The sequence below is a fragment of the Trypanosoma cruzi genome, genomic scaffold (genome assembly GCF_000209065.1).
Source record: "Trypanosoma cruzi strain CL Brener 1047053517123 genomic scaffold, whole genome shotgun sequence".
NCBI lineage: Eukaryota > Euglenozoa > Kinetoplastea > Trypanosomatida > Trypanosomatidae > Trypanosoma > Trypanosoma cruzi.
In genome coordinates this window covers 233,006-258,882 of record NW_001849559.1, presented here as the reverse complement: position 1 = coordinate 258,882, position 25,877 = coordinate 233,006, and the positions used below count along the sequence as shown (strand labels likewise).

At 46.4% G+C, this 25,877-nt stretch overlaps 10 protein-coding genes and 2 pseudogenes across 10 annotated transcripts, besides 43 other annotated features; all 12 read right to left on the bottom strand.

The window, feature by feature from the left end:
• Positions 1-3,558: part of a sequence feature (areas merged during assembly that could not be assigned to a particular haplotype. This can correspond to areas where the two haplotypes were merged or to regions with more than two copies in the genome that were merged during assembly.) that runs on past the window's edge.
• Positions 13-92: a sequence feature (A-rich).
• Positions 276-300: a microsatellite.
• Positions 462-533: a sequence feature (A-rich).
• Positions 564-3,599, bottom strand: Tc00.1047053506925.440 (annotated as a pseudogene).
• Positions 3,559-3,816: a sequence feature (haploid, Esmeraldo-like haplotype).
• Positions 3,817-4,855: a sequence feature (areas merged during assembly that could not be assigned to a particular haplotype. This can correspond to areas where the two haplotypes were merged or to regions with more than two copies in the genome that were merged during assembly.).
• Positions 4,551-4,667: a microsatellite.
• Positions 4,856-4,958: a sequence feature (areas merged during assembly that could not be assigned to a particular haplotype. This can correspond to areas where the two haplotypes were merged or to regions with more than two copies in the genome that were merged during assembly.).
• Positions 4,959-6,670: a sequence feature (areas merged during assembly that could not be assigned to a particular haplotype. This can correspond to areas where the two haplotypes were merged or to regions with more than two copies in the genome that were merged during assembly.).
• Positions 5,109-5,138: a sequence feature (AT_rich).
• Positions 5,288-5,911, bottom strand: Tc00.1047053506925.420 (hypothetical protein, conserved; the record flags this gene model as incomplete). Its single annotated transcript, XM_816495.1, has 1 exon — positions 5,288-5,911. The coding sequence occupies one exon, from the start codon at positions 5,909-5,911 to the stop codon at positions 5,288-5,290; it is 624 nt and encodes a 207-aa protein (XP_821588.1).
• Positions 5,961-5,994: a microsatellite.
• Positions 6,006-6,028: a sequence feature (AT_rich).
• Positions 6,119-8,122, bottom strand: Tc00.1047053506925.410 (ATPase, putative; the record flags this gene model as incomplete). Its single annotated transcript, XM_816494.1, has 1 exon — positions 6,119-8,122. The coding sequence occupies one exon, from the start codon at positions 8,120-8,122 to the stop codon at positions 6,119-6,121; it is 2,004 nt and encodes a 667-aa protein (XP_821587.1).
• Positions 6,671-6,775: a sequence feature (areas merged during assembly that could not be assigned to a particular haplotype. This can correspond to areas where the two haplotypes were merged or to regions with more than two copies in the genome that were merged during assembly.).
• Positions 6,776-11,378: a sequence feature (areas merged during assembly that could not be assigned to a particular haplotype. This can correspond to areas where the two haplotypes were merged or to regions with more than two copies in the genome that were merged during assembly.).
• Positions 8,579-8,606: a microsatellite.
• Positions 8,857-8,909: a sequence feature (T-rich).
• Tc00.1047053506925.400 (hypothetical protein, conserved) lies at positions 9,015-10,424 on the bottom strand (the record flags this gene model as incomplete). Its single annotated transcript, XM_816493.1, has 1 exon — positions 9,015-10,424. One exon carries the CDS (start codon positions 10,422-10,424, stop codon positions 9,015-9,017), a length of 1,410 nt encoding a protein of 469 aa, XP_821586.1.
• Positions 10,465-10,506: a microsatellite.
• Positions 10,725-11,891, bottom strand: Tc00.1047053506925.390 (MP44, putative; the record flags this gene model as incomplete). The annotated part of the gene is made up of 1 exon (XM_816492.1): positions 10,725-11,891. One exon carries the CDS (start codon positions 11,889-11,891, stop codon positions 10,725-10,727), a length of 1,167 nt encoding a protein of 388 aa, XP_821585.1.
• Positions 11,379-12,099: a sequence feature (heterozygous, Esmeraldo-like haplotype).
• Positions 12,100-12,739: a sequence feature (areas merged during assembly that could not be assigned to a particular haplotype. This can correspond to areas where the two haplotypes were merged or to regions with more than two copies in the genome that were merged during assembly.).
• Positions 12,500-12,544: a sequence feature (T-rich).
• Tc00.1047053506925.380 (uncharacterized protein) lies at positions 12,569-13,375 on the bottom strand (the record flags this gene model as incomplete). Its single annotated transcript, XM_816491.1, has 1 exon — positions 12,569-13,375. The coding sequence occupies one exon, from the start codon at positions 13,373-13,375 to the stop codon at positions 12,569-12,571; it is 807 nt and encodes a 268-aa protein (XP_821584.1).
• Positions 12,740-13,206: a sequence feature (heterozygous, Esmeraldo-like haplotype).
• Positions 13,193-13,224: a microsatellite.
• Positions 13,207-13,779: a sequence feature (haploid, non-Esmeraldo-like haplotype).
• Positions 13,653-13,679: a microsatellite.
• Positions 13,773-14,243, bottom strand: Tc00.1047053506925.370 (annotated as a pseudogene).
• Positions 13,780-15,540: a sequence feature (heterozygous, non-Esmeraldo-like haplotype).
• Positions 14,362-14,399: a sequence feature (AT_rich).
• Positions 14,602-14,633: a microsatellite.
• On the bottom strand, positions 14,889-15,710 carry Tc00.1047053506925.360 (uncharacterized protein; the record flags this gene model as incomplete). Its single annotated transcript, XM_816490.1, has 1 exon — positions 14,889-15,710. The coding sequence occupies one exon, from the start codon at positions 15,708-15,710 to the stop codon at positions 14,889-14,891; it is 822 nt and encodes a 273-aa protein (XP_821583.1).
• Positions 15,412-15,444: a microsatellite.
• Positions 15,514-15,559: a microsatellite.
• Positions 15,541-16,088: a sequence feature (haploid, non-Esmeraldo-like haplotype).
• Positions 15,800-15,845: a sequence feature (T-rich).
• Positions 16,089-18,295: a sequence feature (areas merged during assembly that could not be assigned to a particular haplotype. This can correspond to areas where the two haplotypes were merged or to regions with more than two copies in the genome that were merged during assembly.).
• Tc00.1047053506925.350 (hypothetical protein, conserved) lies at positions 16,102-18,264 on the bottom strand (the record flags this gene model as incomplete). Its single annotated transcript, XM_816489.1, has 1 exon — positions 16,102-18,264. One exon carries the CDS (start codon positions 18,262-18,264, stop codon positions 16,102-16,104), a length of 2,163 nt encoding a protein of 720 aa, XP_821582.1.
• Positions 18,296-18,592: a sequence feature (areas merged during assembly that could not be assigned to a particular haplotype. This can correspond to areas where the two haplotypes were merged or to regions with more than two copies in the genome that were merged during assembly.).
• Positions 18,535-19,854, bottom strand: Tc00.1047053506925.340 (hypothetical protein, conserved; the record flags this gene model as incomplete). The annotated part of the gene is made up of 1 exon (XM_816488.1): positions 18,535-19,854. One exon carries the CDS (start codon positions 19,852-19,854, stop codon positions 18,535-18,537), a length of 1,320 nt encoding a protein of 439 aa, XP_821581.1.
• Positions 18,593-23,952: a sequence feature (areas merged during assembly that could not be assigned to a particular haplotype. This can correspond to areas where the two haplotypes were merged or to regions with more than two copies in the genome that were merged during assembly.).
• Positions 19,918-19,940: a microsatellite.
• Positions 20,003-20,135: a sequence feature (T-rich).
• Tc00.1047053506925.330 (hypothetical protein, conserved) lies at positions 20,154-23,789 on the bottom strand (the record flags this gene model as incomplete). Its single annotated transcript, XM_816487.1, has 1 exon — positions 20,154-23,789. One exon carries the CDS (start codon positions 23,787-23,789, stop codon positions 20,154-20,156), a length of 3,636 nt encoding a protein of 1,211 aa, XP_821580.1.
• Positions 23,875-23,906: a microsatellite.
• Positions 23,950-23,983: a microsatellite.
• Positions 23,953-23,967: a sequence feature (areas merged during assembly that could not be assigned to a particular haplotype. This can correspond to areas where the two haplotypes were merged or to regions with more than two copies in the genome that were merged during assembly.).
• Positions 23,968-25,877: part of a sequence feature (areas merged during assembly that could not be assigned to a particular haplotype. This can correspond to areas where the two haplotypes were merged or to regions with more than two copies in the genome that were merged during assembly.) that runs on past the window's edge.
• Positions 24,007-24,039: a microsatellite.
• Positions 24,296-24,333: a microsatellite.
• Tc00.1047053506925.319 (isocitrate dehydrogenase, putative) lies at positions 24,339-25,580 on the bottom strand (the record flags this gene model as incomplete). Its single annotated transcript, XM_816506.1, has 1 exon — positions 24,339-25,580. One exon carries the CDS (start codon positions 25,578-25,580, stop codon positions 24,339-24,341), a length of 1,242 nt encoding a protein of 413 aa, XP_821599.1.
• Positions 25,853-25,876: a sequence feature (AT_rich).

Here is a 25,877-nt window from a genome sequence, read left to right as displayed (position 1 = left end):
CCTATACACAACTTTTTTGTTTCCCTTTTTTCCTTTTTTTTTTGCTTGCGTTTTTGTGAAAGTCGTTTTTTTTTCTTTTCCTTCCCTTTTTTCCTCCAGTCAAAAGAAGAAAACAATCACGCAAGCTGCTCCAACCCTTCCCTCCTTCCTTCTTTTTTTTTTTTTCTCTACCGCGCTGCCTCTTTTCCCCCTCCCCTCACCCTTCAAGAAGAAAAAAAGGGCAGGGTTACTCCCAGATCACTTGCAGTCATTACAGGAGTAAGTGGGGAGGAAGTACAACAACAATAACAACAACAACAAAAGAGCGTCCCTCTCGTTATGGCCGGGGACCATCATTAAAATCATCATCATAGCGGCAACTCCCAACATAGTTAAAGGACTGTTTATTCCCCAAACCATAGCTCTGGAGCCTCTGTTGGCGGCTTGCGTAACGTCAGTCATCACCTTGATCATGAATTGCATTTATTCCCTTTTCTTTTTTCCTTTTACTTATATCGCTTTCCTTTTTTTTTTTTTTTTAATTTTTATCTTTTAGTTGGGGTTGGTCCTATTTACAAACAATTCTATTCCTTGGAAAAGTTCCGGCCAAATCTCTCAAGCGCCTCGCAGAGAGAGGTGTGGGTGCGAATGCTGGGGGCATTCATCGGTTTCTCGAATGGAAATTCCACGGGTGGCTCTTTTGGATTGAGTAACGACATGTCTAACTTGAAAAGCTCCACAAGACGCTTGAAATCGGCATTACTCCCGTAGCTGCCCTTCTTGTATCGATACACGTTTCGGCAAAGAAAATTTTTCACCGCAAGAGACCTACTATTTAAGTCTTCTATCATGTGAAGGGGCAACAGAGCCCAAAACCACGAATCTGCAAGGCACTCGAGGGTTGCCGCAAAACCAAGAAGCGCCTTCGTTTCGGCATCTCTGTAATTGTCTGGCCGGTTTATTTTCATCGCCCGAACAGAGAGAAGGATGAGAAATGGTGACAGATGATCAGTCGCGCAGTAACTTGAGGAATGTGGGTGCAATGCACTTGCCGCAGGGGCGGTACCGAATGCAAAACCCTCCAATATACTTAATGCCGCGTCCTGTAGCTCATCGCCTCGGGCAACAAAATCCCTCCCACGAGTTGTGTGCAGCATATCTGGCGTCACATGTTCCGCGTACGGCGGGTACGCATTCTCTTGGCGAGAGGATGGTGCACGCAAGCGCTCAAGAAATGCGCCGATGATGTCCTCCGCAGAAGTATCCGCCGAGCACCCATAAAAGGCAAAAACGCCTAGTAATTGTTTCCATGTTGCGTTTAACGGAATCATGCTGACAACCTCCCCGTTTTCTGACCGCTCATAGCGTGGATGGGAAATAAAAGGCTCAACAACACCAGACAGTAAAGCAACAACACGATCACGAACATCAGGTTCAGCACTCATTCGGTTTGTATCGGCGGCTGCCACATAACTACCGAACTGATTTCCGTCGCCACATATTCCCAGTACACGAAATAGGTCTTTGTTCCCTTCATCCTTTGCAATAAAGGCGGCTTCTCGCAATTTGTGGCAAAGTAGCTTAAAGAGCAGTCTTTGAGTGGAATTCATCTCAACTGTTTCCTCTGTCCAATTATCCATAAATCCCAATTCGTCCTTAAGCCAAGCATTGAGATTCCTCCTTCGCAGTTGCGTGAGATAACGCTTTTCGGCAATCGCATTCCCTTCTGCCTTGTCAGCCTCAGGAAGCCCATAGAGGGAATCAAGAAGACTCAACAGGGTTTTCGCCTGTCGTGCTGTTGAAGCTTCCAAAGGAGAAGGCCGTTCACATCGTAACGCATCAATTGCAGCAACAAGCTCACGTAGCTTCTCCGTTGATAGAGAAACACTACTACTTTCACGGCATAGATTCACAGCAAAAAGCTGATAATTGCCTTGCTTATCCGAACTTCCCTCAACAAGCTGAAGGTATCGACAGACTGCCCGAAGTACGGATATGGCGCAGCTCTGCAAATAGTGTTTACTTGTTGCATGAGCAAAAAAAGGATTCACAACTGAAACCCTCGCCCCGGGCACCTCCTCATCCATGCGCCGGCATTCTGTTCCGTCACGGAGCCACGCAAAGCAGGGAACCGCAATAAGTCCATAATGCTGCCAGCCACATCGAAAGCTTCGACCCAGGCTTGCCATAGTGCTTTTTGAAACAAGGCTTCTGTTCATCTCGTACATCTTCGAATCTGTCTTTTTCACAACATACACTGGATCATGCCTTTTTATTTGGTGTCCTCCAATGCTCAGCTCTCCCTTTCTTTCGCGGGGTGTAGTCTCATGAGTATCAGGAAGCTCGTATGGTAGCTTGAAATCCATTCTTGGTTCGCACTTATCGCACACGGTTGGAACCGTCGCTTGAGCATAAATAGTTACCTCGCGGGTACGCCTTGGAAGTGTTGATGTCTGATCCGTTCGATTGGGAAGTTGAGTGAGGGAAACAGGGGCCACAGGTTTCACATGAAGAAAAGCTGACGTGGGTGTCACCTGACGAGAGCAACCACTGGTTTCAAAAGATCCTGGTGTATGTACTGCGCCATCTGAAGAATCACCGTACGTGGATATTGGCTCAATTTCCGGTACAAATCCGTCATCCAGCTCCACGGTTCCATTAACAACGGCATCGGCATCTACGTTAGTCGTGTACACCCACCTTCCTGTTTCCTCGTTGTATGACTCAAACACCGACCCATCTCTGCGGCAGCGGTTGCGAAGCTCTTCAGATGTTGTCGCAACGACACCATTTACTGTCACACGAACAGGGACATGGATTCCATGACCGAGCGGAGGAGGTGCATCAACGCCAGGATAAAACTGTACCTCCCCAGTTGGACGAAGGGCTACGACTTCAGATATATCGCAGCGAACAAGATTTACAGGCTCAAGGAAATGTACAGAGCATTTCCCATCACGCCTGTAAACACTGAAATCATGTACAGTTTGCAATTGTTGAACAGTGAATTCCTGTAGAACTTTCAAAGGTGGATCCAGAATATAGTCACTACTCGAGCAAACAGGTACGTGGGATGCAAACTCAGGCGTGTTTAGCACAGTTGTTCCCAATAATGCTTTGGGAGTTGTTGAAGAGGCAGCACCTTTCTCAGCATCCGGCAGCCCCAAAGTTACTCGGGGAGAAGTGATTAGTTCACGTAGGGCAACATCTGAAAGGCCATGAACTGAAAAAGAGGCGGGAGTTTGCTTGAGGATGACACTTGCATCGGGCGCTGTGGGACCGATCCTCATCTTCTGCTGGTATCGTGACATCGATGCTGGAATTATTACAACCGAGGAAGCACCTGCTGTGGGAGGAGCCGCCACGTGTTTCCTCGGTTCTTCATCTGGTGCAAAAAGCAACACATTACCATACGGTTTTTCCGCAAAATCTGGTAAATTAATAAAAGGCATAACGTTAGCGGGAAAACTTGCGCCCGAACCCGTCACATTTGTTCCTGTGGCCTGACCGAAGCCACCTGAAGGCGCACCGAAGCCGCCAGCAGCAACTTGACCAAATCCAGTCCCAGTAGCCGCTGATTGACCGAAGCCGCCTGCTTGCTGACCAAATCCACCCGTGGCACCTGTCTGACCAAATCCACCTCCTGTTGTCCCAGTATTCTGACCGAAGCCGCCAGCAGTGCCTCGACCCGCTGCCTGACCAAAACCTCCTGCCTGCTGACCAAAGCCGCCTGCCTGCTGACCGAAGCCGCCTGCTTGCTGACCGAAGCCGCCTGCTTGCTGACCAAATCCACCCGTGGCACCTGTCTGACCAAATCCACCTCCTGTTGTCCCAGTATTCTGGCCGAAGCCGCCAGCAGTGCCTCGACCCGCTGCCTGACCAAAACCTCCTGCCTGCTGACCAAAGCCGCCTGCCTGCTGACCGAAGCCGCCTGCTTGCTGACCAAATCCACCGCTTGTGGCACCTGTCTGACCAAATCCACCTCCTGTTGTCCCAGTATTCTGACCGAAGCCGCCAGCAGTGCCTCGACCCGCTGCCTGACCAAAACCTCCTGCCTGCTGACCGAAGCCGCCTGCTTGCTGACCAAATCCACCGGCTGCTGCAGTTTGACCAAATCCACCTCCTGTTGTCCCAGTATTCTGGCCGAAGCCGCCAGCAGTGCCTCGACCCGCTGCCTGACCAAAACCTCCTGCCTGCTGACCAAAGCCGGCTGCCTGCTGACCGAAGCCGCCTGCTTGCTGACCAAATCCACCCGTGGCACCTGTCTGACCAAATCCACCTCCTGTTGTCCCAGTATTCTGGCCGAAGCCGCCAGCAGTGCCTCGACCCGCTGCCTGACCAAAACCTCCTGCCTGCTGACCAAAGCCACCTGCTTGCTGACCGAAGCCGCCTGCTTGCTGACCAAATCCACCGGCTGCTGCAGTTGACCAAAGCCACCTGCCTGTTGTCCAAGGCCGCCTGCTTGCTGACCGAATCCACCGGTTGCTGCAGTTTGACCAAATCCACCTCCTGTTGTCCCAGTATTCTGACCGAAGCCGCCAGCAGCGCCTCGACCCGCTGCCTGACCAAAGCCGCCTGCCTGCTGACCAAAACCGCCTGCCTGCTGGCCAAAGCCGCCTGCCTGCTGGCCAAAGCCGCCTGCCTGCTGGCCAAAGCCGCCTGCCTGCTGGCCAAGGCCGCCTGCCTGCTGACCAAATCCACCGGTTGCTGCAGTTTGACCAAATCCACCTCCTGTTGTCCCAGTATTCTGACCGAAGCCGCCAGCAGTACCTCGACCCGCTGCCTGGCCAAAGCCGCCTGCTTGCTGACCAAAGCCGCCTGCCTGCTGGCCAAAGCCACCGGTGCCTGCGTGACCAAAGCCGCCTGCCTGCTGACCAAAGCCGCCTGCTGGCTGACCAAATCCACCGGTTGTGCAGTTTGACCAAATCCACCTCCTGTTGTCCCAGTATTCTGACCGAAGCCGCCAGCAGTGCCTCTAGGTGTACCTTGGCCAAAACCTGCTTGCTGACCAAATCCACCAGCAGCTCCTTGAGTCGCCTGACCAAAACCGCCCCCTGCAAATCCTGAGTTCATCAGGGGCTACAAAAAACGACAACAAAAAACGAACAATACCTATTTCAAAGCAATAGTAAAAAAATAATAAAAAAAAAACATTATTAGAGAGCATAGGAAAAAATGAATAAATAAACGTATATATACAGTGTGAAACAACAATCCAACAACGAAATAAAATGTACCTTTGTAATCGAACCAACATCGCAGTTCCAGGTGTGGTGGCAATGCTGTGGAGCGGGTTGTTCTGTAGTCCTCAACTCTTTTTAAAAACGGTCTCCAATCTCGGATTTGGAACAATGCCGCACGCTGTTTGGAAATCATCCCAGTGAATCATTTCCGTGCATAGCGTCTGCGTATCTTTACCAAAATTCCCACGCGAGGCCGTAATGGACATCATCTTCGCGAAGACCAATTTCCCTTTTTTATCCAACATAAAAATATCGTACCCAGAGAATACTTGAGGATAGAACAACGTTCTCATAGACTGAACGCCGTCCCGGATGTTGTTTGCTTCCCGAAATTCATCCCAGTGTTCCATTTCTGAGCAGAAGCTCTGCACAGGGGCTCCACTGAAAGAGGGATCCAAAGCCACAGAATACGCTTTTACAATGAAATTGCCTTTCTCCAACTTAAACCGATGTCCTGAAAACGGCGCAGCGGTCCTTCTAAGGAAAAAATCCAACATTTTACCCGTTCCCTCATATACCCCAAAAATTTCCCGGTATTCATCCCAGTGAAGCATCTCGGAGCAAGCATACTGTGTGTCACTCCCCTTCAGCGCCGCCAGCGCTGTCCGACACATGAGTAAGTGAGGAAGGTCTACGGTTATAAAATGATTTTTGTCACTCCCAAAAAAAACATAATCCGTCACATCCATTGAAAGCCTGAAGCGTTCAAAAAAAAGACAAACCACCGCACGACACCAGAAAAAAAAAAAAAAAAAAGAAAAAGAAAAAAAAATTTTTTTTTGGTTAATAAAAAAAAAAAAAAAAATCTCAAAATCAAAAACAGAATATACATATACATTTATATACGTCAATTAAAAAAATATATTTACTTCCTCACCCTCGCCAATCGCGAAACGCTACACAGCGCCACATAATGAAGCAAAGTCTCCGTGAAATTTCTCAATCTCCGCCACGTCGTACGCCGTTTTATAAAACGTTTTTACTCGTGCAAGAAAAAGATCAGTGATGGCCTTGGCGTCATGGAGGCAACTTGGTTCAGGGCCCCCATCACTGGTATAATTGCCCTCCTTCTTGTTCTCCCCCGGTCCCTCCAGCAATTCCAGCAAAACCTCCGACGATAATGATGTGAGATCGGCGCCACTAAATCCCTCCGTAGCATCCGCCAGTGCATCAACATCTGCGGAAGTACCTGCAAGGGAGCGTGAAAGAATCTCTTGGCGATCATCCCTCGATGGAAGGGGGACGTACAACAAGTAGTCAAACCGACCAGGCCGAAGTAAGGCAATATCAATGAGATGGGGTTTATTGGTAGCCCCCACAAAACACACGCCACTTGAAGAGGAAAACCCATCCATCTCCGTCAATAAAGTTGAAAGCAAGCGTGATTGATCGTTGTCGTGTGACCCCGCACCCCGTTTACCACCTAATACCTCCACCTCGTCAAAGAAGACAATGCAAGGTGTCTGCCGAGCCGCCTTTCGAAAGACTTCCCTTAATTGTCGTTCCGATTCACCGACAAATGCGCTAATAAGTGTGGCTGAGTCCAGATAAATAAATGAAAAATATCCCTCCGAGCACATGGCCTTCACCAGACTCGTCTTTGCACAACCAGGTGGACCGTACAAAAGAATTCCACGGGGTGGCACAACACCAAACCGTGCAAAGAGCTCCGGTCGAAGTCGTGGGAGTATTAAAGCAGAGCGCAATCGTTCCTTCACATTTTTCAGACCGCCAATTTCCGACCAATGCAGTGCCTTGATTGGTGGCCTGTATCCACGAGGGGGATTTTGAGCAACTTCGAGAACAGCTGCACTGGAGAACCCCACAAGCGTCTGAGCCTCATCCATGTATTCCTTATCCTCACCCCCGCGCACGTGCGCTAAAAGGGCAGCCCGTGTGTAGACGTCTGGCAAATCCAATGTTATTTTCACGGTAAAAAGAGAATCCACTGCCTCTGACGCGCTATTGGAAGTAATTCCTAACAGTACAACAGCAGCTCTCGCTCCATTGCGTTTGGATGTCAGCTTGCCAATATCATGAAGAAGAGCTCGCGCTGTCAGCTTTGCCAAAGCATCCTCAGATAAAGGAAACATCGCATCCATGCAGTGAATACACAGTATCACAAGATTCGCCCCCCACAGATCCCCCTTTTGACTCCAAATGCCTGTCGGTGACCAATGCACAAGTGCCGCGTGACTCTCAGCTGAACATTGTCGGACCAGCGCCAAGGCCCCACAACCTTCGGGAGCATATAAACGCACGCCAATCCAACTTCCAGGACGCCTTTCCATAGTTCGAATTACCGCACCCACCTCGCGCACCTGTTCGTCCAAACCTATTAGCCGACTAAATAAATGACGGGAAACGGCAGGTTTGTGGTTAAGTTTCACACGTGTCGTTCCACATACCAACGCTAACCCACAGTACCCACTTTGAAGCTCAACAGAATTCACGCGATATCTTCCATTCTCAGTCTCAATCTCGCAGCCAACAATAACATAGTGGCCAATCATGCTTGCAAAGAGGCGATCCAAAAACCCCCGAAGACTTACTCGCGGTCCCTCTAATATAATGGTCTTTGCAAAATAAGTATTCATTGGTGTCTGAATTTGGAGGACGTCCCAATTCCCCGCAATGGCAGGTGGTGATTCCACAAAGCGTCGTTTTCTGGAAGAGGCATCGTTCAAAAAACAAATATTGTGCGTCTCCACAGACGAAAAGTCCTGTGCTGTAAGTCTAACAGCATGCTGATGCGATATCGTAATTGGGAATTCAAATTCCCACGAAGCGGCCTCATGTTGTGCGGCGATAATACAGCAGAGGGCCACAGGGCCATCGTTAACTTGCACGAGGGCCGCCGGTGAAGATGAACATATCCACCTTGTCGGAACCCTGAGCATCCTGGCTTTGTGGGCGTGCCCATTAAAAACACAACAACAATAAATAAAAAAAAAATAGGTTTGTTAATATGAGAAAATTCCCTGGCACAAATATCAAATGCAGCGATATGGCAATCACAATTACCCGCACTCTAAAATCCAACAAGCTGCAGTGCCTCTCTCCCTCGCTTTCCACTTTTTTTTTTTTTTTTGCTTTTCCTGCACTGTAATTATATTTGTATTCACAGGAGGGGAAGGGATTGTGCAAAAAAAAAAAAAAAAAAGCCTTTTTTTTTCTTTTCACCGCTTCCCCTTCCACCAATTCCTGCCGCCATCTTCTTCTTATTTCAAATATGCGTACACTTTTGAGCGGCTTTTGATTGAGTGGGTGAGTGAAATAATTCCGAGTAGCAGTTGAAGGTGACGTATGGTGTCACTTTGCACTTCATACCAGTTTGCCCTTCTGTGCTTACTTCCTTTTTTTTTTTTTTTTTTTGTTTTCTTTCGCGCGTAAGTGCACACGTGTGTCTGCCATGGGGAAATGATGGAGTGATAAATAAAAAAATCGTCTCACTCACCAACAACATGTATATGAATACTGTATGGATTTTGATATGAAAAAAATGACAAATGTTCTATAAATGGACGTTAAACAAAAAGAGCGGGAAGAATACGTGCAGCCGGTCGGTGTGCCCGTCATACAAGACACAAAACGGCGAAAAGCCGACCGACAAAAAAAAAAAAATATGTTAGCCAAAAAAAAAACAAAGAAACAACGAAAAAAAAAAAAAAAAAGTAATAAAAAGAAGGCCAACAAAGATAAAATAAAAAAATACACGTGTTTCTTCTATAACTAGCTAGAGAGAAGTTTAAATTTCTCCGCAGGTATTTCTCTATGGATACAAAAATCATTTCATATACTGATACATTTTTCACCAGCCGCCGCTGCGACCGCCAAAGAACGCCCGTGTTGGCTGAATAGGCAACCGCGTTTCACAGTTCCATCGGTATCAACGATAGCGTCTTCACTCTGAGTATCTTGAATCGAATTGCGTGCAATCTGCACACGGATGCTGCACCCTAGAAGGTTCATCCGGTTGAGGCGCAGAGTCGCTCTCGCCTCCCGCGCAGTTGACATTTCCACAAAAGCAAAGAGGGTAGTATAGCCACTACCACGACATACACGGACCTTGTTCACCACACCACACATTGAAAGCAACTCCATGAGGGTCTGCTGTGGTAGAAGAGGAGGGAGATGAGATATGTACAGAGTGCGTGATTTGGACTCCGATGAAAGACGTGAACCATTATTCTCCTTTGCAAACGACCAACTGTTTTTTGGTATGACGGATTGAACAGAGGGGAACAGCTCCATGCTCTGCTGAAATTGCCGCATATTATCACGAAGAGCAGCGCGAAGGGGATCAGAGACATTCATTGTCATCTGCCCAACAAGAGCCCAAAAAGATGCCTTGGAGATTGGAAATGGCATGGAAGCACAAACATGAGCAATACGGCAGATGTTATCAATCTGGGATGTGCAATGTACACCCCGCTGGAGAATACGGGACGCCAAATAAAACGGGTCCCCAGTCAGCAATCCCATAACAAACAGTTCACCCAAGAAGGTGCCACAGTTCGCTCCGAGTTCCGTTGAATCATCCTTAACAATATGCCGCAAGAGTTGTTTTACAAGAGCCTCACGAAATTCCTCCAGGTAAATCCAATTCGACCTTAATTCCGTCAAGGCAGACAAAACGCGTGACAATACAGGCCGAGGGGCTCTCCTTATTTCTTCCACCAACTCGGCAGCGCAACAGCAGGGCTGCCTGTGTAATTCAATGAACTGGGTAATAAAATGAACAGGGCAGTCCGAGTAGAGCAACGGTACAAGACCCTTTTGAGAATAAGCTGTACTCTTCGCAATCAGGACATCCTCCAGTGTTACACGAGTAACGCACAGAGCCTGTGTCTGACGACAGGGGATAAAGGCATCCATCTTCTCCACTCCAAGATCGGCCATATATTTATTCTCAAAACCGACATATCCCACAACTCCATTGTCCCATAAAACAAATGCCTCATCGCCTCCATACGGATAGAACATGTACTTTAGTGATTTACTTGTCGTGTTCGGGTCCAACTGCGTCACACGTATCCAGTGCTTCGAGCCGTATTCCATCAGATGACCGTCATCATGAATGAAAGAACCATCCAACGTGCGGTTGATCGTGGAAACATCGTGTCCTGCCGTCACCTCTGCAGTGGAGGCGGAGCTGACAGGGGAAACGGGTCGTTCGGGTGACGCGTCTGCGTCAAACATCTTCTAAGCCAATGTAAATGACACCCAACCAATATAATACAAAAAAAAAAACAAAAAAAAACAAAACAAAAAAGAAAAAAAATACTTTGTACTAAAAGAAAAGCAAAAGAAGAAGAAAAAAGAATTATAGTAAAACAAAACAGAGGAGATAATATATACACGCCTTGATACAACTATATATATATATATCCCTGGCATGTAGAACAGAAATAGTTAACTCAATCAATGGTCTTTTCCCTTCTCTTGCGACGGCGGAGGGAGAAACAACGCCAACCCCGTCACTCAGTGCCTTTCGGCGCGCTACTCTTCGCCAGGCTTAAACGCTGGGGAAACTAGCTCCCTCCGTCTTTCATCCGTCAGCGTCACGACTACACATGCACCAGAATCCCTGGGCGTTGGCGAAGAAAACAGAGGCAAAAAGCAGCGCTTGTCATCTCCCAGTATTTGATATCGTCGTTCATCAAAACGTTTATAGTTCCAACGCGGCTTCATTTTTGATATAAAGCTCCCGATAACAGGTTCGGAAGAAAGAGAAGGGAAACACACAGTGGCGGCCTGAGCTGCCACCTTCCGAAGACGTTCCTCTTCAGAAATAGGCTTTTTCACCAAAGACAAAGACAAGGCGTTAATTGTTCTGGGTTTTAAATGCATCTGTGATGGAATAGACATTGGTTCATTGACCCAAACCTCCTTGAGGCGATGAACACGTGGTTCCACAACGGTGTAAATAAGCTCCGCCGGCAGAGACTCCAATACGTGGCAACACAACACATGAAGAATGAGTGCATCAGATGGTGGGAAAAGTGCATTGTTATGTGTCCTATCCGTGGCCTTTGTTCGAGAAGAGAACCAACTCATTTCACCTACAATGGCACACAACATGCTACTGCGCTGCTCTTTTGTTAAAGACCAGTCGCGGTCCTTACCCTCAGGCTTAGCTCCAACAAGAGACTTCATCATCAACCGGTCGAAAATGGCGCATAATGCATCTTCATTCAGTATGGAGGCGGTCAGTGAGGCGTAAGTCGCGGAATCTATGGATGGAAACAGCCGAAGCGTACGGGCACGAACCTCATGACGAAGAAGACTCTCGCCGAATAGAGCCAGTCGCCCAAACCCCGCCGTGGTGTTCCAAGTTTTTGTTTCCTTCACGTAAAACAACAAACCATGAAGAAGCACATTGTGGCGCCGCAAAAAACCAAGAGAAATCCGCAGACGATCCATCCTTCGTGTAGTTTTAGCAAAATTAAACTCGTCAATGAGACGACATGGGTTCGCTATGGTTACGTATACTTGATTCGCCGGCAGCGGCTCCGTCGGAGAGGCCAGACGGTTCTTGAGCAGCTCAAAAACTCGCATCTCAAAGGTACGGTTGTGCGCCTCCCAGTCCTCCACTCTCCTGCCGGTAAGTGCACACCGGGCAGCTGCCGGGGCGGCGACACAGAACGCCAGGACGCCACGTTTCATTTATTTGAACTCAAGTAACAACTACACAACTAACAGCGTCCGAGGCTCTCAACAGAATCAAAATGCCCCTAATTTTGAGTTTTTTTGCGTTTTTTTATCCCACACGCGCCCCCAAAGATATACATATATATGTATAGTAAACGACAAAACCAACAGAAAAAAATAAATAAATAAACTAACGTGAGTGTAGAGGCAAAGGCATGAGATTTTTTCAAATCCCCACCAATAGAAACGATGCACCATCACCCACCCCAAGCAAAACAAACGGTAGGGGCAGCAACAAAAAGTACAGCACATCGCCAATGGAAAAAAAGTCACTGAATAGAAAAAGACCGAAATAAAAAGATACAAATTTAAGGGATACCCTCGTGAAAATAATAATGATAATAACGGTAAAAAAAAAGCATGCAACAATCCTCATAAAAAGGGATGAGATGCTTCTAATAATGATAGATGCCTTAACTCCTGCTTTGTTTTGTTTTTGTTTTTTTTTCCTTTGGATGCCTCCGTGTGGTGTTGTTGAGTAAATCTTTTTTGCCTGCCCTTCATTTTTGGAAGGATTTCAGTAGGACAAACGCAACCCATGAGAAAAAATGTAAATGGACGATAAAGAAGAAAAAAAAGGGAGGGTGAAAAAAAAAAAAAAAAAGGAAGGGATAAAGCTGCTACATATTTCTTTAAATTTTGCTACGTCGAGCTTGAGACTTGGTGTCTTGACTATTTCTGCCGTCGACCGCAAGATTCGTTAAAAGTAATTCGTTAAGGTTCACCGGGGTTGTCACGGAGTTCATCGCATAATCCTCGTCATAGCGGCCCAAAATCCACTCCTTTTCCCGGAAGTACCGGCAGTATAGCAGCACCCCCAACAGAATCAAGATGGCCAGCGCAACCAAAACCACAACCACCACCAAAATAACGACAACTTTGGATTTCTTCTCGGATGGTATTTCTGGAGCCACGTAACTTGCACCTTTCACACCGAGAAGTTCGCCATTATTGGCAGCCAAGTACGCCTCTTTGGCTTTCGACGACAACCCAAAGGAAAGTTGGATCCAATTTTCAGAAAACACATTGCCGGGCCCCATTTCCACGCTTTCGTTTTGCCACAGACTCCAGCGTAGCAAATCCTTGAGTTTGGTAGGGGTGAGGGATTTGTTTATGATATGAAAATAGACAACAAGGGAGCCCTCATCCGACTGCGAAGAAGAAGAAGAAGAAGTAGCGGATTCAGAACTCGCACTACTGCTGTCGTCTTTTGGATGCGATGGGGTCAAAGTAATACTACGCGAAACGGAGCCCGGGACAGAGACAGAGGCAGAGGCAGAGACAGAGATACTGTGGATATTTTCAGAAACCGTAGGACTGCCAGTACCGTCGACAGGTTTCGTGTCGGTTTTCTTACTCACCGTTACTTGTCCCAAAATACCCATAGCGGCGTTGGCACTCAGCAGGATGACGATAAAAAGACTGAACGCGCCTGCCATGAGAAGGGCAACACGGTAAAAAAAAAAAAAAAAAACGGTAAAAAAGTAATAAATGATATGGATATGTATATGGATACCTGCAACCACACTAATAGTAATAAAGAAAAAAAAAAAAAAGAGGTCCACAAGCAACGGAATTCCAAAAAAGACAAAGCAGACGAAGTGGGGAGTAACAGTGGTCGCCTCAACCAGACGCGGAAACACAATATACACACATATATAAATATATGTATGAGAGCAAAGCTCCCATATCGCAAGAGAAATAGTACCCCCTCCCAAAAAAAAAAAAAAAAAAAAAAAAAAAGCCTGATTTCCGTGGCCTTTGTGAGAAACTATGGCACAAACGCTAGCTCTTAGTCGCGGTCTTACCCCAGTGGCTCCCATCTCAACCGGGCATAATGCTCGAGGCAGTCAGTGAGGCGTAAGTCACGGAATCTATGGATGGAAACAGCCGAAGCGTGCGGGCACGAACCTCGTGACGAAGTAGACTCTCGCCGAATAGAGCCAGTCGCCCAAACCCCGCCGTGGTGTTCCACGTTTTTGTTTCCTTCACGTAAAACAACAAACCATGAAGAAGCACGTTGTGGCGCCGCAAAAAACCAAGGGAAATCCGCAGACGATCCATCCTTCGTGTAGTTTTAGCAAAATTAAACTCGTCAATGAGACGACATGGGTTCGCTATGGTTACGTATACTTGATTTGCCGGCAGCGGCTCCGTCGGAGAGGCCAAACGGTTCTTGAGCAGCTCAAAAACTCGCATCTCAAAGGTACGGTTGTGCGCCTCCCAGTCCTCCACTCTCCTGCCGGTAAGTGCACACCGGGCAGCTGCCGGGGCGGCGGCACAGAACGCCAGGACGCCACGTTTCATTTATTTGAACTCAAGTAACAACTACAGAAATAACAGCGTCCGAGGCGCTCAACAGAATCAAAACGCCCCTAATTTTGAGTTTTTTTGCGTTTTTTTTACCCCACACGCGCCCCCAAAGATATATATATATATATAGTAAAAAATAAAAATAAAATAGACAAGGTGAGTGTAGAGGTAAAGGCATGAGATTTTTTTCAAATCCCCATCAATAGAAATGATGCACCATCACCCACCCCAAGCGAAACAAACGGTAGGGACAGCAACAAAGAGTACAGCACATCGCCAATAGAAAAAAAGTCACAGAATAGAAAAAAAAACAAAAATAAAAAGATACAAATTTAAGAGATACCCTCGTGAAAATAACAATAATAATAATAATAATAATAATAACGGTAAAAAAAAGCATGCAAAAATCCCCATAAAAAGGGATGAGATGCTTCTAATAATGATAGATGCCTTAACTCCTGCCTTGTTTTTTTTTTTTTTCCTTTGGATGCTTCCATGTGGCGCTGTTGAGTAATTCTTTTTTTTGCCTGCCCTTCATTTTTGGAAGGATTTCAGTAAGAAAAACGTAACCCATGAGAAAAAATGTAAATGGACGATAAAAAAAAAAAAAAAGGAGGAGTAAAGCTGCTATATGTTTCTTTAAATTTTGCCACGTCGAGCTTGAGACTTTGTGTCTTGACTATTTCTGCCGTCGACCGCAAGATTCGTTAAAAGTAACTCGTTAAGGTTTACCGGGGTCGTCACGGAGTTCATCGCATAATCCTCGTCATAGCGGCCCAAAATCCACTCCTTTTCCCGGAAGTACCGGCAGTATAGCAGGACTCCCAACAGAATCAAGATGGCCAGCCCAATCAAAACCACCACCACCACCGAAATAACAACAACTTTGGATTTCTTCTCGGATGGTGTTTCTGGAGCCACGTAACTTGCACCTTTCACACCGGGAAGTCCGCCATTATTGGCAGCCAAGTACGCCTCTTTGGCTTTCGACAACAACCCAAAGGAAAGTTGGATCCAATTTTCAGAAAACACATTGCCGGGCCCCATTTCCACGCTTTCGTTTTGCCACAGACTCCGGCGTAGCAATTCCTTGAGTTCGGCAGGGGTGAGGGATTTGTTCATGACATGAAAATAGACAACAAGAGAGCCCTCATCCGACTGCGAAGAAGAAGAAGAAGAAGAAGAAGAAGAAGAACTTGCGGATTCAGAACTCGCACTACTGCTGTCGTCATTTGGATGCGATGGGGTCAAAGTAATACTACGCGAAACGGAGCCGGGGACAGAGATAGAGACAGAGGCAGAGACAGAGATACTGTGGATATTTTCAGAAACCGTAGGACTGCCAGTACCGCCGACAGTTTTCGTGTCGGTTTTCTTACTCACCGTTACTTGTCCCAAAATACCCATAGCGGCGTTGGCACTCAGCAGGATGACGATAAAAAGACTGAACGCGCCTGCCATGAGAAGGGCAACACGGTAAAAAAAAAAAGACGGGAATAAAATTAATAAATGATATGGATGTGTATATGAATACCTTTAACCACACTAACAAAAAAAAAAAAAAGAACAAGAAAGCAAAATAAATAATAAAAAAAACAACAACAATAACAGCAAAAAAATATAAAGGTCCACAAGCAACGGAATTCCAAAAAAGACAAGGCAGACACAGTGGGGAGTAACAGTGGTCGCCTCAACCAGACGCGGAATCACAATATACACACATATATAAATATATTTATGAGAGCAAAGCTCCCATATCGCAAGAAAAATAGTACCCAAAGAAAAAAAAAAATTTGAATGTGAGAAGACGGGACAATCAACCAGAATGATTCTCCCCCAACATTCCCAATTCTTAATTGACACTATCAGCCCGAGGCGGAATAAACCTCATACCATCATCATCACCATTGCTCTTCCGGCGACCAAACGTGGGATCATCACCCAAGGGGGGTGTTGCTCTCCGAAGCAGTACGGAACTGCGGAAACGATGCAAAACTGTTTGGAGCCTCACTCGAAAGTTTGCATCCGCTGTCGCAACATCCATCGCCGTCAGCTGGGTTGCCTCCGCCACGAGTCGGTGCAGCGTCCCTCTAGGAATACCCCTGTCCAAATTGCTGATGGCCCCCGTTATATCCTGCAGACTTACAGTTGTTGAGTCCTCCGATAGCGATCGGATGGCCTCAACAACTTGCAGCGTAAATTCCTCTACTTCATAGAGAAATTGTTTCCTCAGTATGTAAGTAAAATGACTACTTTCATTAAAAAGCATGTCTACTGGTACCTTTTCCAAGCCCTTACTCACACGCCAAAGATACAACCGAAGCTCTAACATATGCACATAACTCTTCTCGGGCATGATTACCCTTATGGCATTTTCAACAAGCGCTGTTTGAATGGTATCATTCACAACGCGGGGGGATGCACGGCACGCATTTTCCAAACCCTTGATGTCCTTTTGCCAAGTCAAAACCACATCCTCTGGTAGAAATGAACGAAAAGTTAACAACGCGGCGCGGCATTCGGGATCGTCAAAGTTCCTTTGACACACAGAAAAAATATTCAATCCAACTTCCTCTGCAACCTTCCCTGGTCCTACTTTTTTGCGCAGCCACTCCATAAAATAGGATTTCAACGAAAAATGAAGGTTAGTCTGACGAGATGACCAAAATTCACGAAGCATACTTATCACAATCCTCTTTTTCATGCGAAGGTTACGAACAGGATGGCATATCTTCAAGAAGGATAGTGGATCCTCTTCGCATTTCCCTGGAGGAAGCAGGTAGTCCATGGCATCAACTTCCCTCTCGGTCAGATTTTCCTCCCGTAACCATGATCGAATAAGTTTACTAGAAGAGTTCACATGATCCATAACAATCACCCCTGAATCCTGCGGAGGGCATGAGCTCTCCCCGCTTCTCAAAACCTCACCATACTCCGTCGTAGAAGAAACTTTGGATCCCGTCGTCTGTTGTTTCAACTGCTCGTAAGCCAAAAGCAAGTCGTCAATACGACGTTGAAGAGCAACAACCGACTGATCCGTCTCCTTTGTATCCTTTTTGGCCTCACTATTTAATGGCAATTGGGCCTCATTAAAATTTTCTCCATTAGATTCGTCCCTTCTTGTCAGCACCGGATTCTCAAACATCACCTGCCGCAAAAGCGCATTAAAACGCTTATCCGACTCATCCAGTTTCTCTTTTAGCAAATTTACTTGGGCATTCAGCCGACCCAACTCCCGTTCATCAGACCTGTGAACTTGCAAGATCTGTGAATTACGTGCCGCCTCTTCGATCATACTGTTTGCCAAGAGTTTCGACGTCGTCGTCATCTCCTCCAACTCTTTCCCCTTAACTCTCAATTCAGTAACCAACTCGCTGTTAGATTTCTCAAGTGTTGCCACCTGATCTCGCAAGGAGAGAATCAGTCCCTGATTGGCCTGTAGCTGCGCCTGTTGATTACTAATAACTGTGGTAAAGCCTTCACGTTGCCTCATGAGCTCCATTACATAAAAACTACGGTCGCTCTCAGCTTCAAGATTAAGCGTTCGTAAGCGTCTTAGCTCATTTGTTGCTTCGTCAACCGTGGCTTCGTATTCCTCTCGAATAAACGAAAGGACACCTCTGTATTCCATAAAATGTTCAGTTAAAACCGAAAATGCCTCTCTCACAATGTGCAGTGTATCGGCATGTGTACACTGACGGTGCTCGTGAAGGTACAGCTGATGCTCTCTCCTAATAAAAGCCTCCAGCTGCAGTGCAAGAGGGGCCCTAGATACCCCCGCTATACGTTTCTGTTTTGCAGGCCAAGCCAACAATTGGCAAGGTGGGCCCATTGCAAGCGGAGGCAGTTTCCTGGGCTGCACGGCCTTGGATGACGAGCTCTTGGGAATCACAGAAAGAGGTAAAGACTTCGATCCCCGCGTTGCTCCTCCGCTTTCCCCGCCGTCACAGTCGCCGTCATCTTCAGCATCACCACCACCTTTTGGTTTGCCACAAGTGCGTCTATTAGAGCCCATCTCCCTAAACTTTTGGGACGTTCTTTTCCCTCCTTTTCCTGATGCTTGTGTAAAAGAAACTTGGATGAGAACAAAAAAAAATCATTTCGGCATTCGACAGGAACCACCACAACAACGTCGTTCCAACAAAATGGTCGGCGGTACCACCTCAAGGAAAGGAGAAAATCCTCCCATAACTTTCTTTTTTTTTTCTTATGTGTGAGTTGTTGTTTTTGTCACTCTTTCCCTCTCCCCCTTTTCTTGTGCCGTGAGAGAGAGAGAGAGAGCAGCTCACCAGACAGCAGGGGCAAACTTCCTCCGTTTTTCCTTGATGTAGTTCTTCGATATCCGGCGCGTGCCAAAGCCCATCTTCTGCGGTGTTGCCGGTCCCTGATGACGAAAATTTTTCACCGCGGGACTACTCCAATTCTTAAACTGGGGTGGAACAAACCGCTCGGCTTCTGACCGATCGGGGATGATAGGCTTCACCTTCACGGCATACTCACTCTTAAACAGGGCGCCCCCGAGACGATGTTTCTTCTCGTTCGGACGCGTCGCGTGCTTGTGTGCCACACGGACCACACGGACGGCGTCCCACAGACGCGGTGCGTCATCGGCCAGGGCGGGATACACTTCAAATAGCTGCCGCAATCTCAAGACGAACTGCGGGTCGCATCGGCGACGATCAATAAAGAGGTTCCGTGCAAGAAGTTTGTCGGTTAGCACCCTCACCAGTGTCGAACGCTCAGAACGCAGCCACTCATCATCTCCCTCGTGATCCAAAACATCAATGACGCGGGTATGAATTCCATGGACGCTTATTAATATGTCCAAAAAAGTTTTAGTAGTTATTTTCGTGAATTCAATCACCTTTCGGATAGACAAGAAGACATTGGCATCCATAATTCCCACAGCGGACAACGCCTGCAATAACCGCACCACATAGGAGGTGTCTTGTTCGCACCGTTCATCTACCACCAACCGCAACCGAGATTCCAGCTCCCCACAAAGAACATCCACAAGATTGGGCTGGCTAGACAGGACGGTAGAGGATGAAGGCTCCTTGATAGAGTCTAGTGCCTGTGGATCATCATCTGCCCCGCCCGAGTACAACGCCACCTCGGCGAGGCTAAAGTACCTGCGACCAAAAAGTTGAATGCCCTCGTAGGCGTCGACGATCCCACGAAAGGGCAAATGGGGAGCACATTCAACACATCTTCCAAATGCAATGGCCAATAATTGCGGGTCATGCACAAATCCCTCCTGAAACACCAGTCGGAAACATGTCGCCGTGCAAGCAGCAAAATCCTGCATCAACCCAGCCGCCTCATTCCCAGAGAGCAATGGCCGTTCAGCTTTGAACACGTTCCAGAAGCCGGCCAACATCAGATCCTCGTGACGCACACCGTTTCGTGAGAAAAGCTCAAGAATGTTTACCGCCTGAGGGACATTCATTCTTCGCACAAGAACTGCTGCTTCGGGAGCAAAAGAAACAAGCTCCGAAGGCTGAATCGTCGGGCAAAGAATTTTACGCAGGAGCGCAAGATCAACAGATGCGGGCACGGCAATTTCTTTCCCAATAAATCGTAAAAAACTGCTCAATCTAAACATACCAGCCACCTCCGTCTGGTGCAAGAAAAAAAAGCAACTCCACACACACACACATACAATCACAAAAAAAAAAAAAAAAAAAAAAAGGAGAGAGAACACCATCACAAGATAAATACTACTTTAACGACGTGACACCGTAAAAATCGCCACACAAATAAAAAAAAAAAAAAAAAGAACTGACATACGCACACACAGAAAGAGACAAGAAGGGAAACAAATAATTATTTAATTACTTAAGACAACAACAACAACAACAATAAAAAAAAAATGTAAAACAAAAAATAGGAAGGAATGCTCCTTCACAACACCAGCTTCATCGACTCCGCCAATAGGGATGACTTCTGAGCCAATAGAAGAAGCGGTTGAAACTGTGGAATGTAGGCAAAGGGTACGCACTCCGTAAGGCGCATCACGCAATTTAACGCATACCGTATATTAACCCGCTCCTTCTCAGCAGACAAAGACTTACCCTCACAGTTCAGTTCCAATACGGCCTTCAATTTACCATGCAGGGACATGATCAAAGAGTCACTCCAGGGCAACTTGAGATGGGTGTTTACAAGCTGTACCAAAAGCGTTTTTGCTTGATTATTCAAGTCTACATCTACCTCGCCCTTCTCCTGTGGACCGCAAGCATGAACCAGACACTGAAGAAGCTCTTCAAAACGCAAAAAAAATTCCAAAACTTTCCCTCTGCGCTGCCGCTCAGTGTCACGAAGCAAAATAGAAATAATGTCAAAGGCAAGTCTTCGAACCTCTATTCCCTTGTCTTCTCGATGTGTATAGCCACCGAGGTTGACAGTCAAAACAAGACTAGAATCCTCAACAAGCTCAGCAAGAACATTGGGATAAACCACGTCCCGCATGGTGGGAGTAAAAAGAAGATGAGGCTGAGAAGAAGCGACAACAGCAAAAAGTTGTAGGGCAGCAAGACGAATGCGAACGGAAGAGTTACTTCCTAAATTTTGAAGCGATGTCTCTATAACGCTGGCCAACTGGGGTTGGATCTCCTCGCCTTTACAGTGGGAGATCAAATATCGCTGGGTGGAGATACATGTCGCCTTAATAATTTCCGAGTCACTATTCAAGTAGCGGCATGTAATATCTAAAAGATCCGCCACATCAAACGACACGAAGCTTCCAAGGACCGCGGCATTTGTTTGCACATCATCTTCCAAGGCACTCTCCAGGAGGCGTTCCATGAGTTGTTTACAAAACAAATGATCGCTAAAGGGTGAAGGTTCCCGAGAGGCTGCAATATGCATCACTTCTTTGATTAACCTCCAATAAAGCGATCGATCCTTTGTTTCGCTAATGGCACGCTCCACTATTTGCATGAACAAGGAAATATTTTGGGGGTTTGATGCAGCACGACCGATCGCTGCCATCCCCAAAGAACGGGCCGATTCTGAAATTGCACCCGCAAAATTCTCCAGCAGAAACTTCTTCCACTCTTCTGGTAGAACCTGGGAGCGGCCAACTGTTCCCACACACAGACACTTCAAGGCGGGGTTGTCAAGGAAAAAGGACGTTATTTTTTCTATTGTATCTTCATTGTCAACGATGACTCCACTCAGAAGTTCACTGCTCAAATCAGGGGAGGTGGATATCAAAATATGCTTTAAAACAGCCTCAATTAGTGTGAAACGTTGCCGAGGGAGCTGCAGACAAAGAGTGTGTAGAAAGGATGCCGCATCCTCCACAACCTGACCGTAAAAGGAGCTCCCTGAAGCCAACAGGGCTTCCAAGGCATTCCAAACGGAGGAAAGTATCATTTCCAACGTTTGTTCAATCACCGGAGGGTACTTCTTGCAGACCTCTGCCAATAATTCAAAGACTCTCCTTATTAGCAAGGCCTCCTTGCTTCTCAAAGCATCCACCTGTATAAACTTCATCACAACATCTAACGCCTCTTTTGGAAGCTCAGACCCATTTTTAAGAGCATCCTTCAAAACACCAAGAACCACGTAATGATGTGAGTAATTGCACTTTGCGAGGTAAGCAGAAATGTGCTCCAAAAGGTCGGGCGAAATTCGAATTGCGGTGGAGCGGCTCACCGCAGAGCCTAGCACATGCAGAGCATTCACATTTGTCTCGGTAAGATAAACCAAACGGTGTAAATAGTGATGAACAGTGTCTTCGGAAAGCGTCAAGAAAAGATTAGAAAGACACTCGCCCATGGCCTCTGTCGCTGCTCGAGAAACTTCCATCTCTGTTGTCTTCCTTTCCAAAAGGGAAAATAGCAAGGATACACAACGTTCCGTGTAGGAGGCATCGATAGAAAGGGCAACACAAGTCATTGTCTGCATCACACGAAGGGCGCGATCACTAACTTTGTCAAACCGGCTTTTACAAATTGTATAAAAAACCGTGTCAAACAGTTTCATCGCAATTGAAATATTTCTTGGCTCCTTCAAGGCGGCGTCCATAACATACTGAGACAGCGTTATTACCTCGGAGTTGAGTAGACTCGTGTCATTTGTTTCCTTCGCTGCAAGATCAGAAAGTACATGACAGATCGCATCGCCCTTGTTCATGAGATTTCCCCCATAGAGATGGAAAAAAAGCTGCAAGGTCTTGATTGCCGTGACACTCACTTTCTGGTTGGAACCACTGACACAACGTAATAAAGAGTCCAACAAATTCAATAATATGGAGTGTGCCTCCTCGCAACGTGGATGTTGGGCGATGGCGTTTAGTAGCTGAAGATTTGCCAGTTGAACTTCTTCCATTCGGTCACCCACCGAAAAGACATTTGCTTTATCCAAACGTTGAATCAATACATCTGAGGATGGTGATATTTGGATCAATGACGAAAGAAGCTTTGCAGCCCACATTCGTAGTTTCCATGACGTGTCCACTTCCTCTAATTCCATATAATAATCCTCGTATGTATCATTACCCCCCTCCTCTATCCCCGCCTCTTCCTCTTCGGGGTCCCCACAGTAGTTGGGATCAAACCTCATCAGCGATACACAGCAACTAAAAATATCAATATGTGATGTTGAGAGCTCATTGGGATATTGGCACACCATGGAGTTCATGACACGCATGATTGTATCGCACACATCATCATCCTCCGATGTGTACTCGTTGGTTCGCCTTCGGATCTCCAGTAAAAGAATATTTATCACCGTGCAGATGTCTGTCATCATGCGAAGCGGAGAGTTTTTTACTAAAGCTTCGTACAAAAGAAGATGCGGTAGCAGCCTCAAATTGGGATCCTTCCCCTGGAGCCCACGAACTGCGGTTTCACGAACATCATTAAACGCATTTTCGCTCAAGAACGGCGATAATAGAGAAAGACAAACAATCGCGCGACGACACGCCGAGCCCGTGCCAGAAAAATCCACCAGAGCCCTTTTTGCCATTCCATCGCGGGTCTCAGAAGAGAAGGTGCGCGCAAATGGGACGATGAGGGCAATGATGGAGCCATAAATACCGTCCTTGGCAACAACCTCGTTCCCGTCTCCCAGTTTGCTGAGAAGAGTGGCGTTGATGCTGTGGGCAACGGGAGTCAGACGCTGCCACGCCTCAATGTTCACCTGCGCCCGCTCCGCCATCGATTCACAGCACAGCCCGAGAGCAAACGCAGAGCTCTCCAGAATCTCCGACGACCCCCTGTCGCCAAACTCCATTCCCCGAAAAGTAGCCGATGTACACAAGAAGGATGAGAATCGGATTTGCTGACGTTCGCTGCAAAAAAGAAACAGTTGTGGTGCAACCTGGATGGCGTTGTTGCGAACCTCCTTGTCCAGTTCATCCTTAGTGAAACAACGTAGAACGTGATCCACAACACGGTCGACATCGCTCTCAGTAAGTTGAAAGCCAGGGTCCTTCAGTGCCTGATGCAAATCAAATAGGGCCATCTCTCGTAAATCCTTATCCACATTGTTCATTCCCAAAAAAAACTTTTCCAAATCAAATTTAACCATTTCCTTAAGTATATTTTATACCCACCAATCAACTTACATGTAAATATGTGCAGATTTCAGATACGTGTGTGTTTCAAAATGTTCTAAAAAAAAAAAAAAAAAAAAAAAAAAAAGAAACCCTCCCAATGTGAAAATACAGAAAAGAAACTGCTATTGAAGAATATACATATATATACATATATATATTTATTTATTTAATAATGCAAAATTAAAGGGCAAAAATAAAAATAAAAATAATAATAAAATAAAATAACAATTGCGCTCGCGCACACAATTCCCTCTCGTCCGCTTGCCTTTCTTCTTTTTTTTCTTTTTGCGTCCGAAATGGAGAAATACATTTGGATGATGCCCTGTTCATCGACGCCTTGTAAAAGGCGAAAAAAGGCTTTAACAACAACAAAAAAAAGAGTGGATGGACGGTGCACGCACGCTCTAACTTCACATCGCAACGGGCGCACATTCCTCGCAGAAGTTCCCCCCTTCCAAAGAATACATAATAATAAAGTAAAAAAGAAAGAAAAGAGAAAAAAAAAAAAAAAAAAAATACCATCAAATTTTGCTTCGCTCATACGCCTTCCGCATTTCGTCAGCCAACTTGTGGATAAACTCCTGGGTGTTCAGGTAGTCGCTGCGGGTCACATGATTCATTCCCTTGATGCAAATCGCGAGATCTTTCGTCATGAATCCTGCTTCAATTGTCGACACCACCACTTTCTCCAACAGCATGGAAAACTGAACAAGCTTCTCATTCTGATCCAGTTTGCCCCGATGCATAAGACCTCGAGTCCAAGCAAATATGGATGCAACCGGGTTTGTACTGGTTTCCTCCCCCTTCTGGTGCTGGCGGTAGTGACGAGTCACAGTCCCGTGCGCGGCCTCCGCCTCGACGGTTCGACCATCCGGAGACATGAGAACCGACGTCATGAGCCCAAGAGAACCAAATCCCTGAGCAACACTGTCGGATTGGACGTCACCATCGTAGTTCTTGCAAGCCCATACGTAACCACCCTCACTTTTCATGGCGTAAGCAACCATGTCATCAATAAGACGATGTTCATACCAAATGCCAGCTTTCTTGTAGTCCGCCTCGTAGGACGCTTTGTACATTTCCGCAAAAATATCTTTGAATCGGCCGTCGTAACGTTTCAAAATAGTGTTTTTCGTGGAGAGATACAATGGCCATTTCTTGGAGAGTGCGTACTCAAAGCAACTCTTTGCGAAGTCTTTAATGCTTTCATCCGTGTTGTACATGCCCATCAAAACACCACCGGATTTAAAATCAAACACCTTCTGCACCTGCGCCGCACCGCCACTTTCGGGGACAAAGTGAATTTCAAACGTTCCCGGCCCGTTTACAACCAAGTCTGTCGCCCTGTATTGATCCCCAAAGGCATGGCGTCCAATCACAATGGGATGCTTCCAAGTTGTCACCAAACGTGGAACGTTTTTGCACATGATGGGTTCGCGAAAAACTGTCCCGCCCAAAATATTCCGGATTGTTCCGTTCGGACTTTTCCACATCTGCTTCAAGTTGAACTCCCTTACACGAGCCTCGTCTGGTGTGATCGTTGCGCATTTCACACCCACACCGTGCTTTTTAATGGCATGTGCGGCATCAACAGTGACCTGATCGTCCGTTTTGTCACGATTCTCCATACCAAGATCATAGTACTCAATGGGGACATCAAGAAACGGAAAAATAAGCTCTTCCTTGATCATTTTCCAAATCACGCGGGTCATCTCATCCCCATCCAGCTCCACAACGGTGCCCGCCACCTTGATTTTCTGCATCATCGTTTCCGTGTGTTTCTCCTGTAAATGTAAATGCACACTCCCTCCCTGTGGGTTTATTCCTTTCCCTTTTTTCTGTATTTGTTTTTCTTGTGTGTTTCCTTCCTTGCTTGGATTTCCCTCTTGCCTCCCCTTCCTTATATATATATATATGTATGTACAGGTACGGATAAATAAAAATATTTTTAGCACAACTCGATCAACAAAAAGATAATTCCTTGGCTTTTTTAATTTCTTGCGGTCAATTTCAATGATGAATTCTCTGTCTTTTCTTTTTTTTTTTTTTTTTATATATTC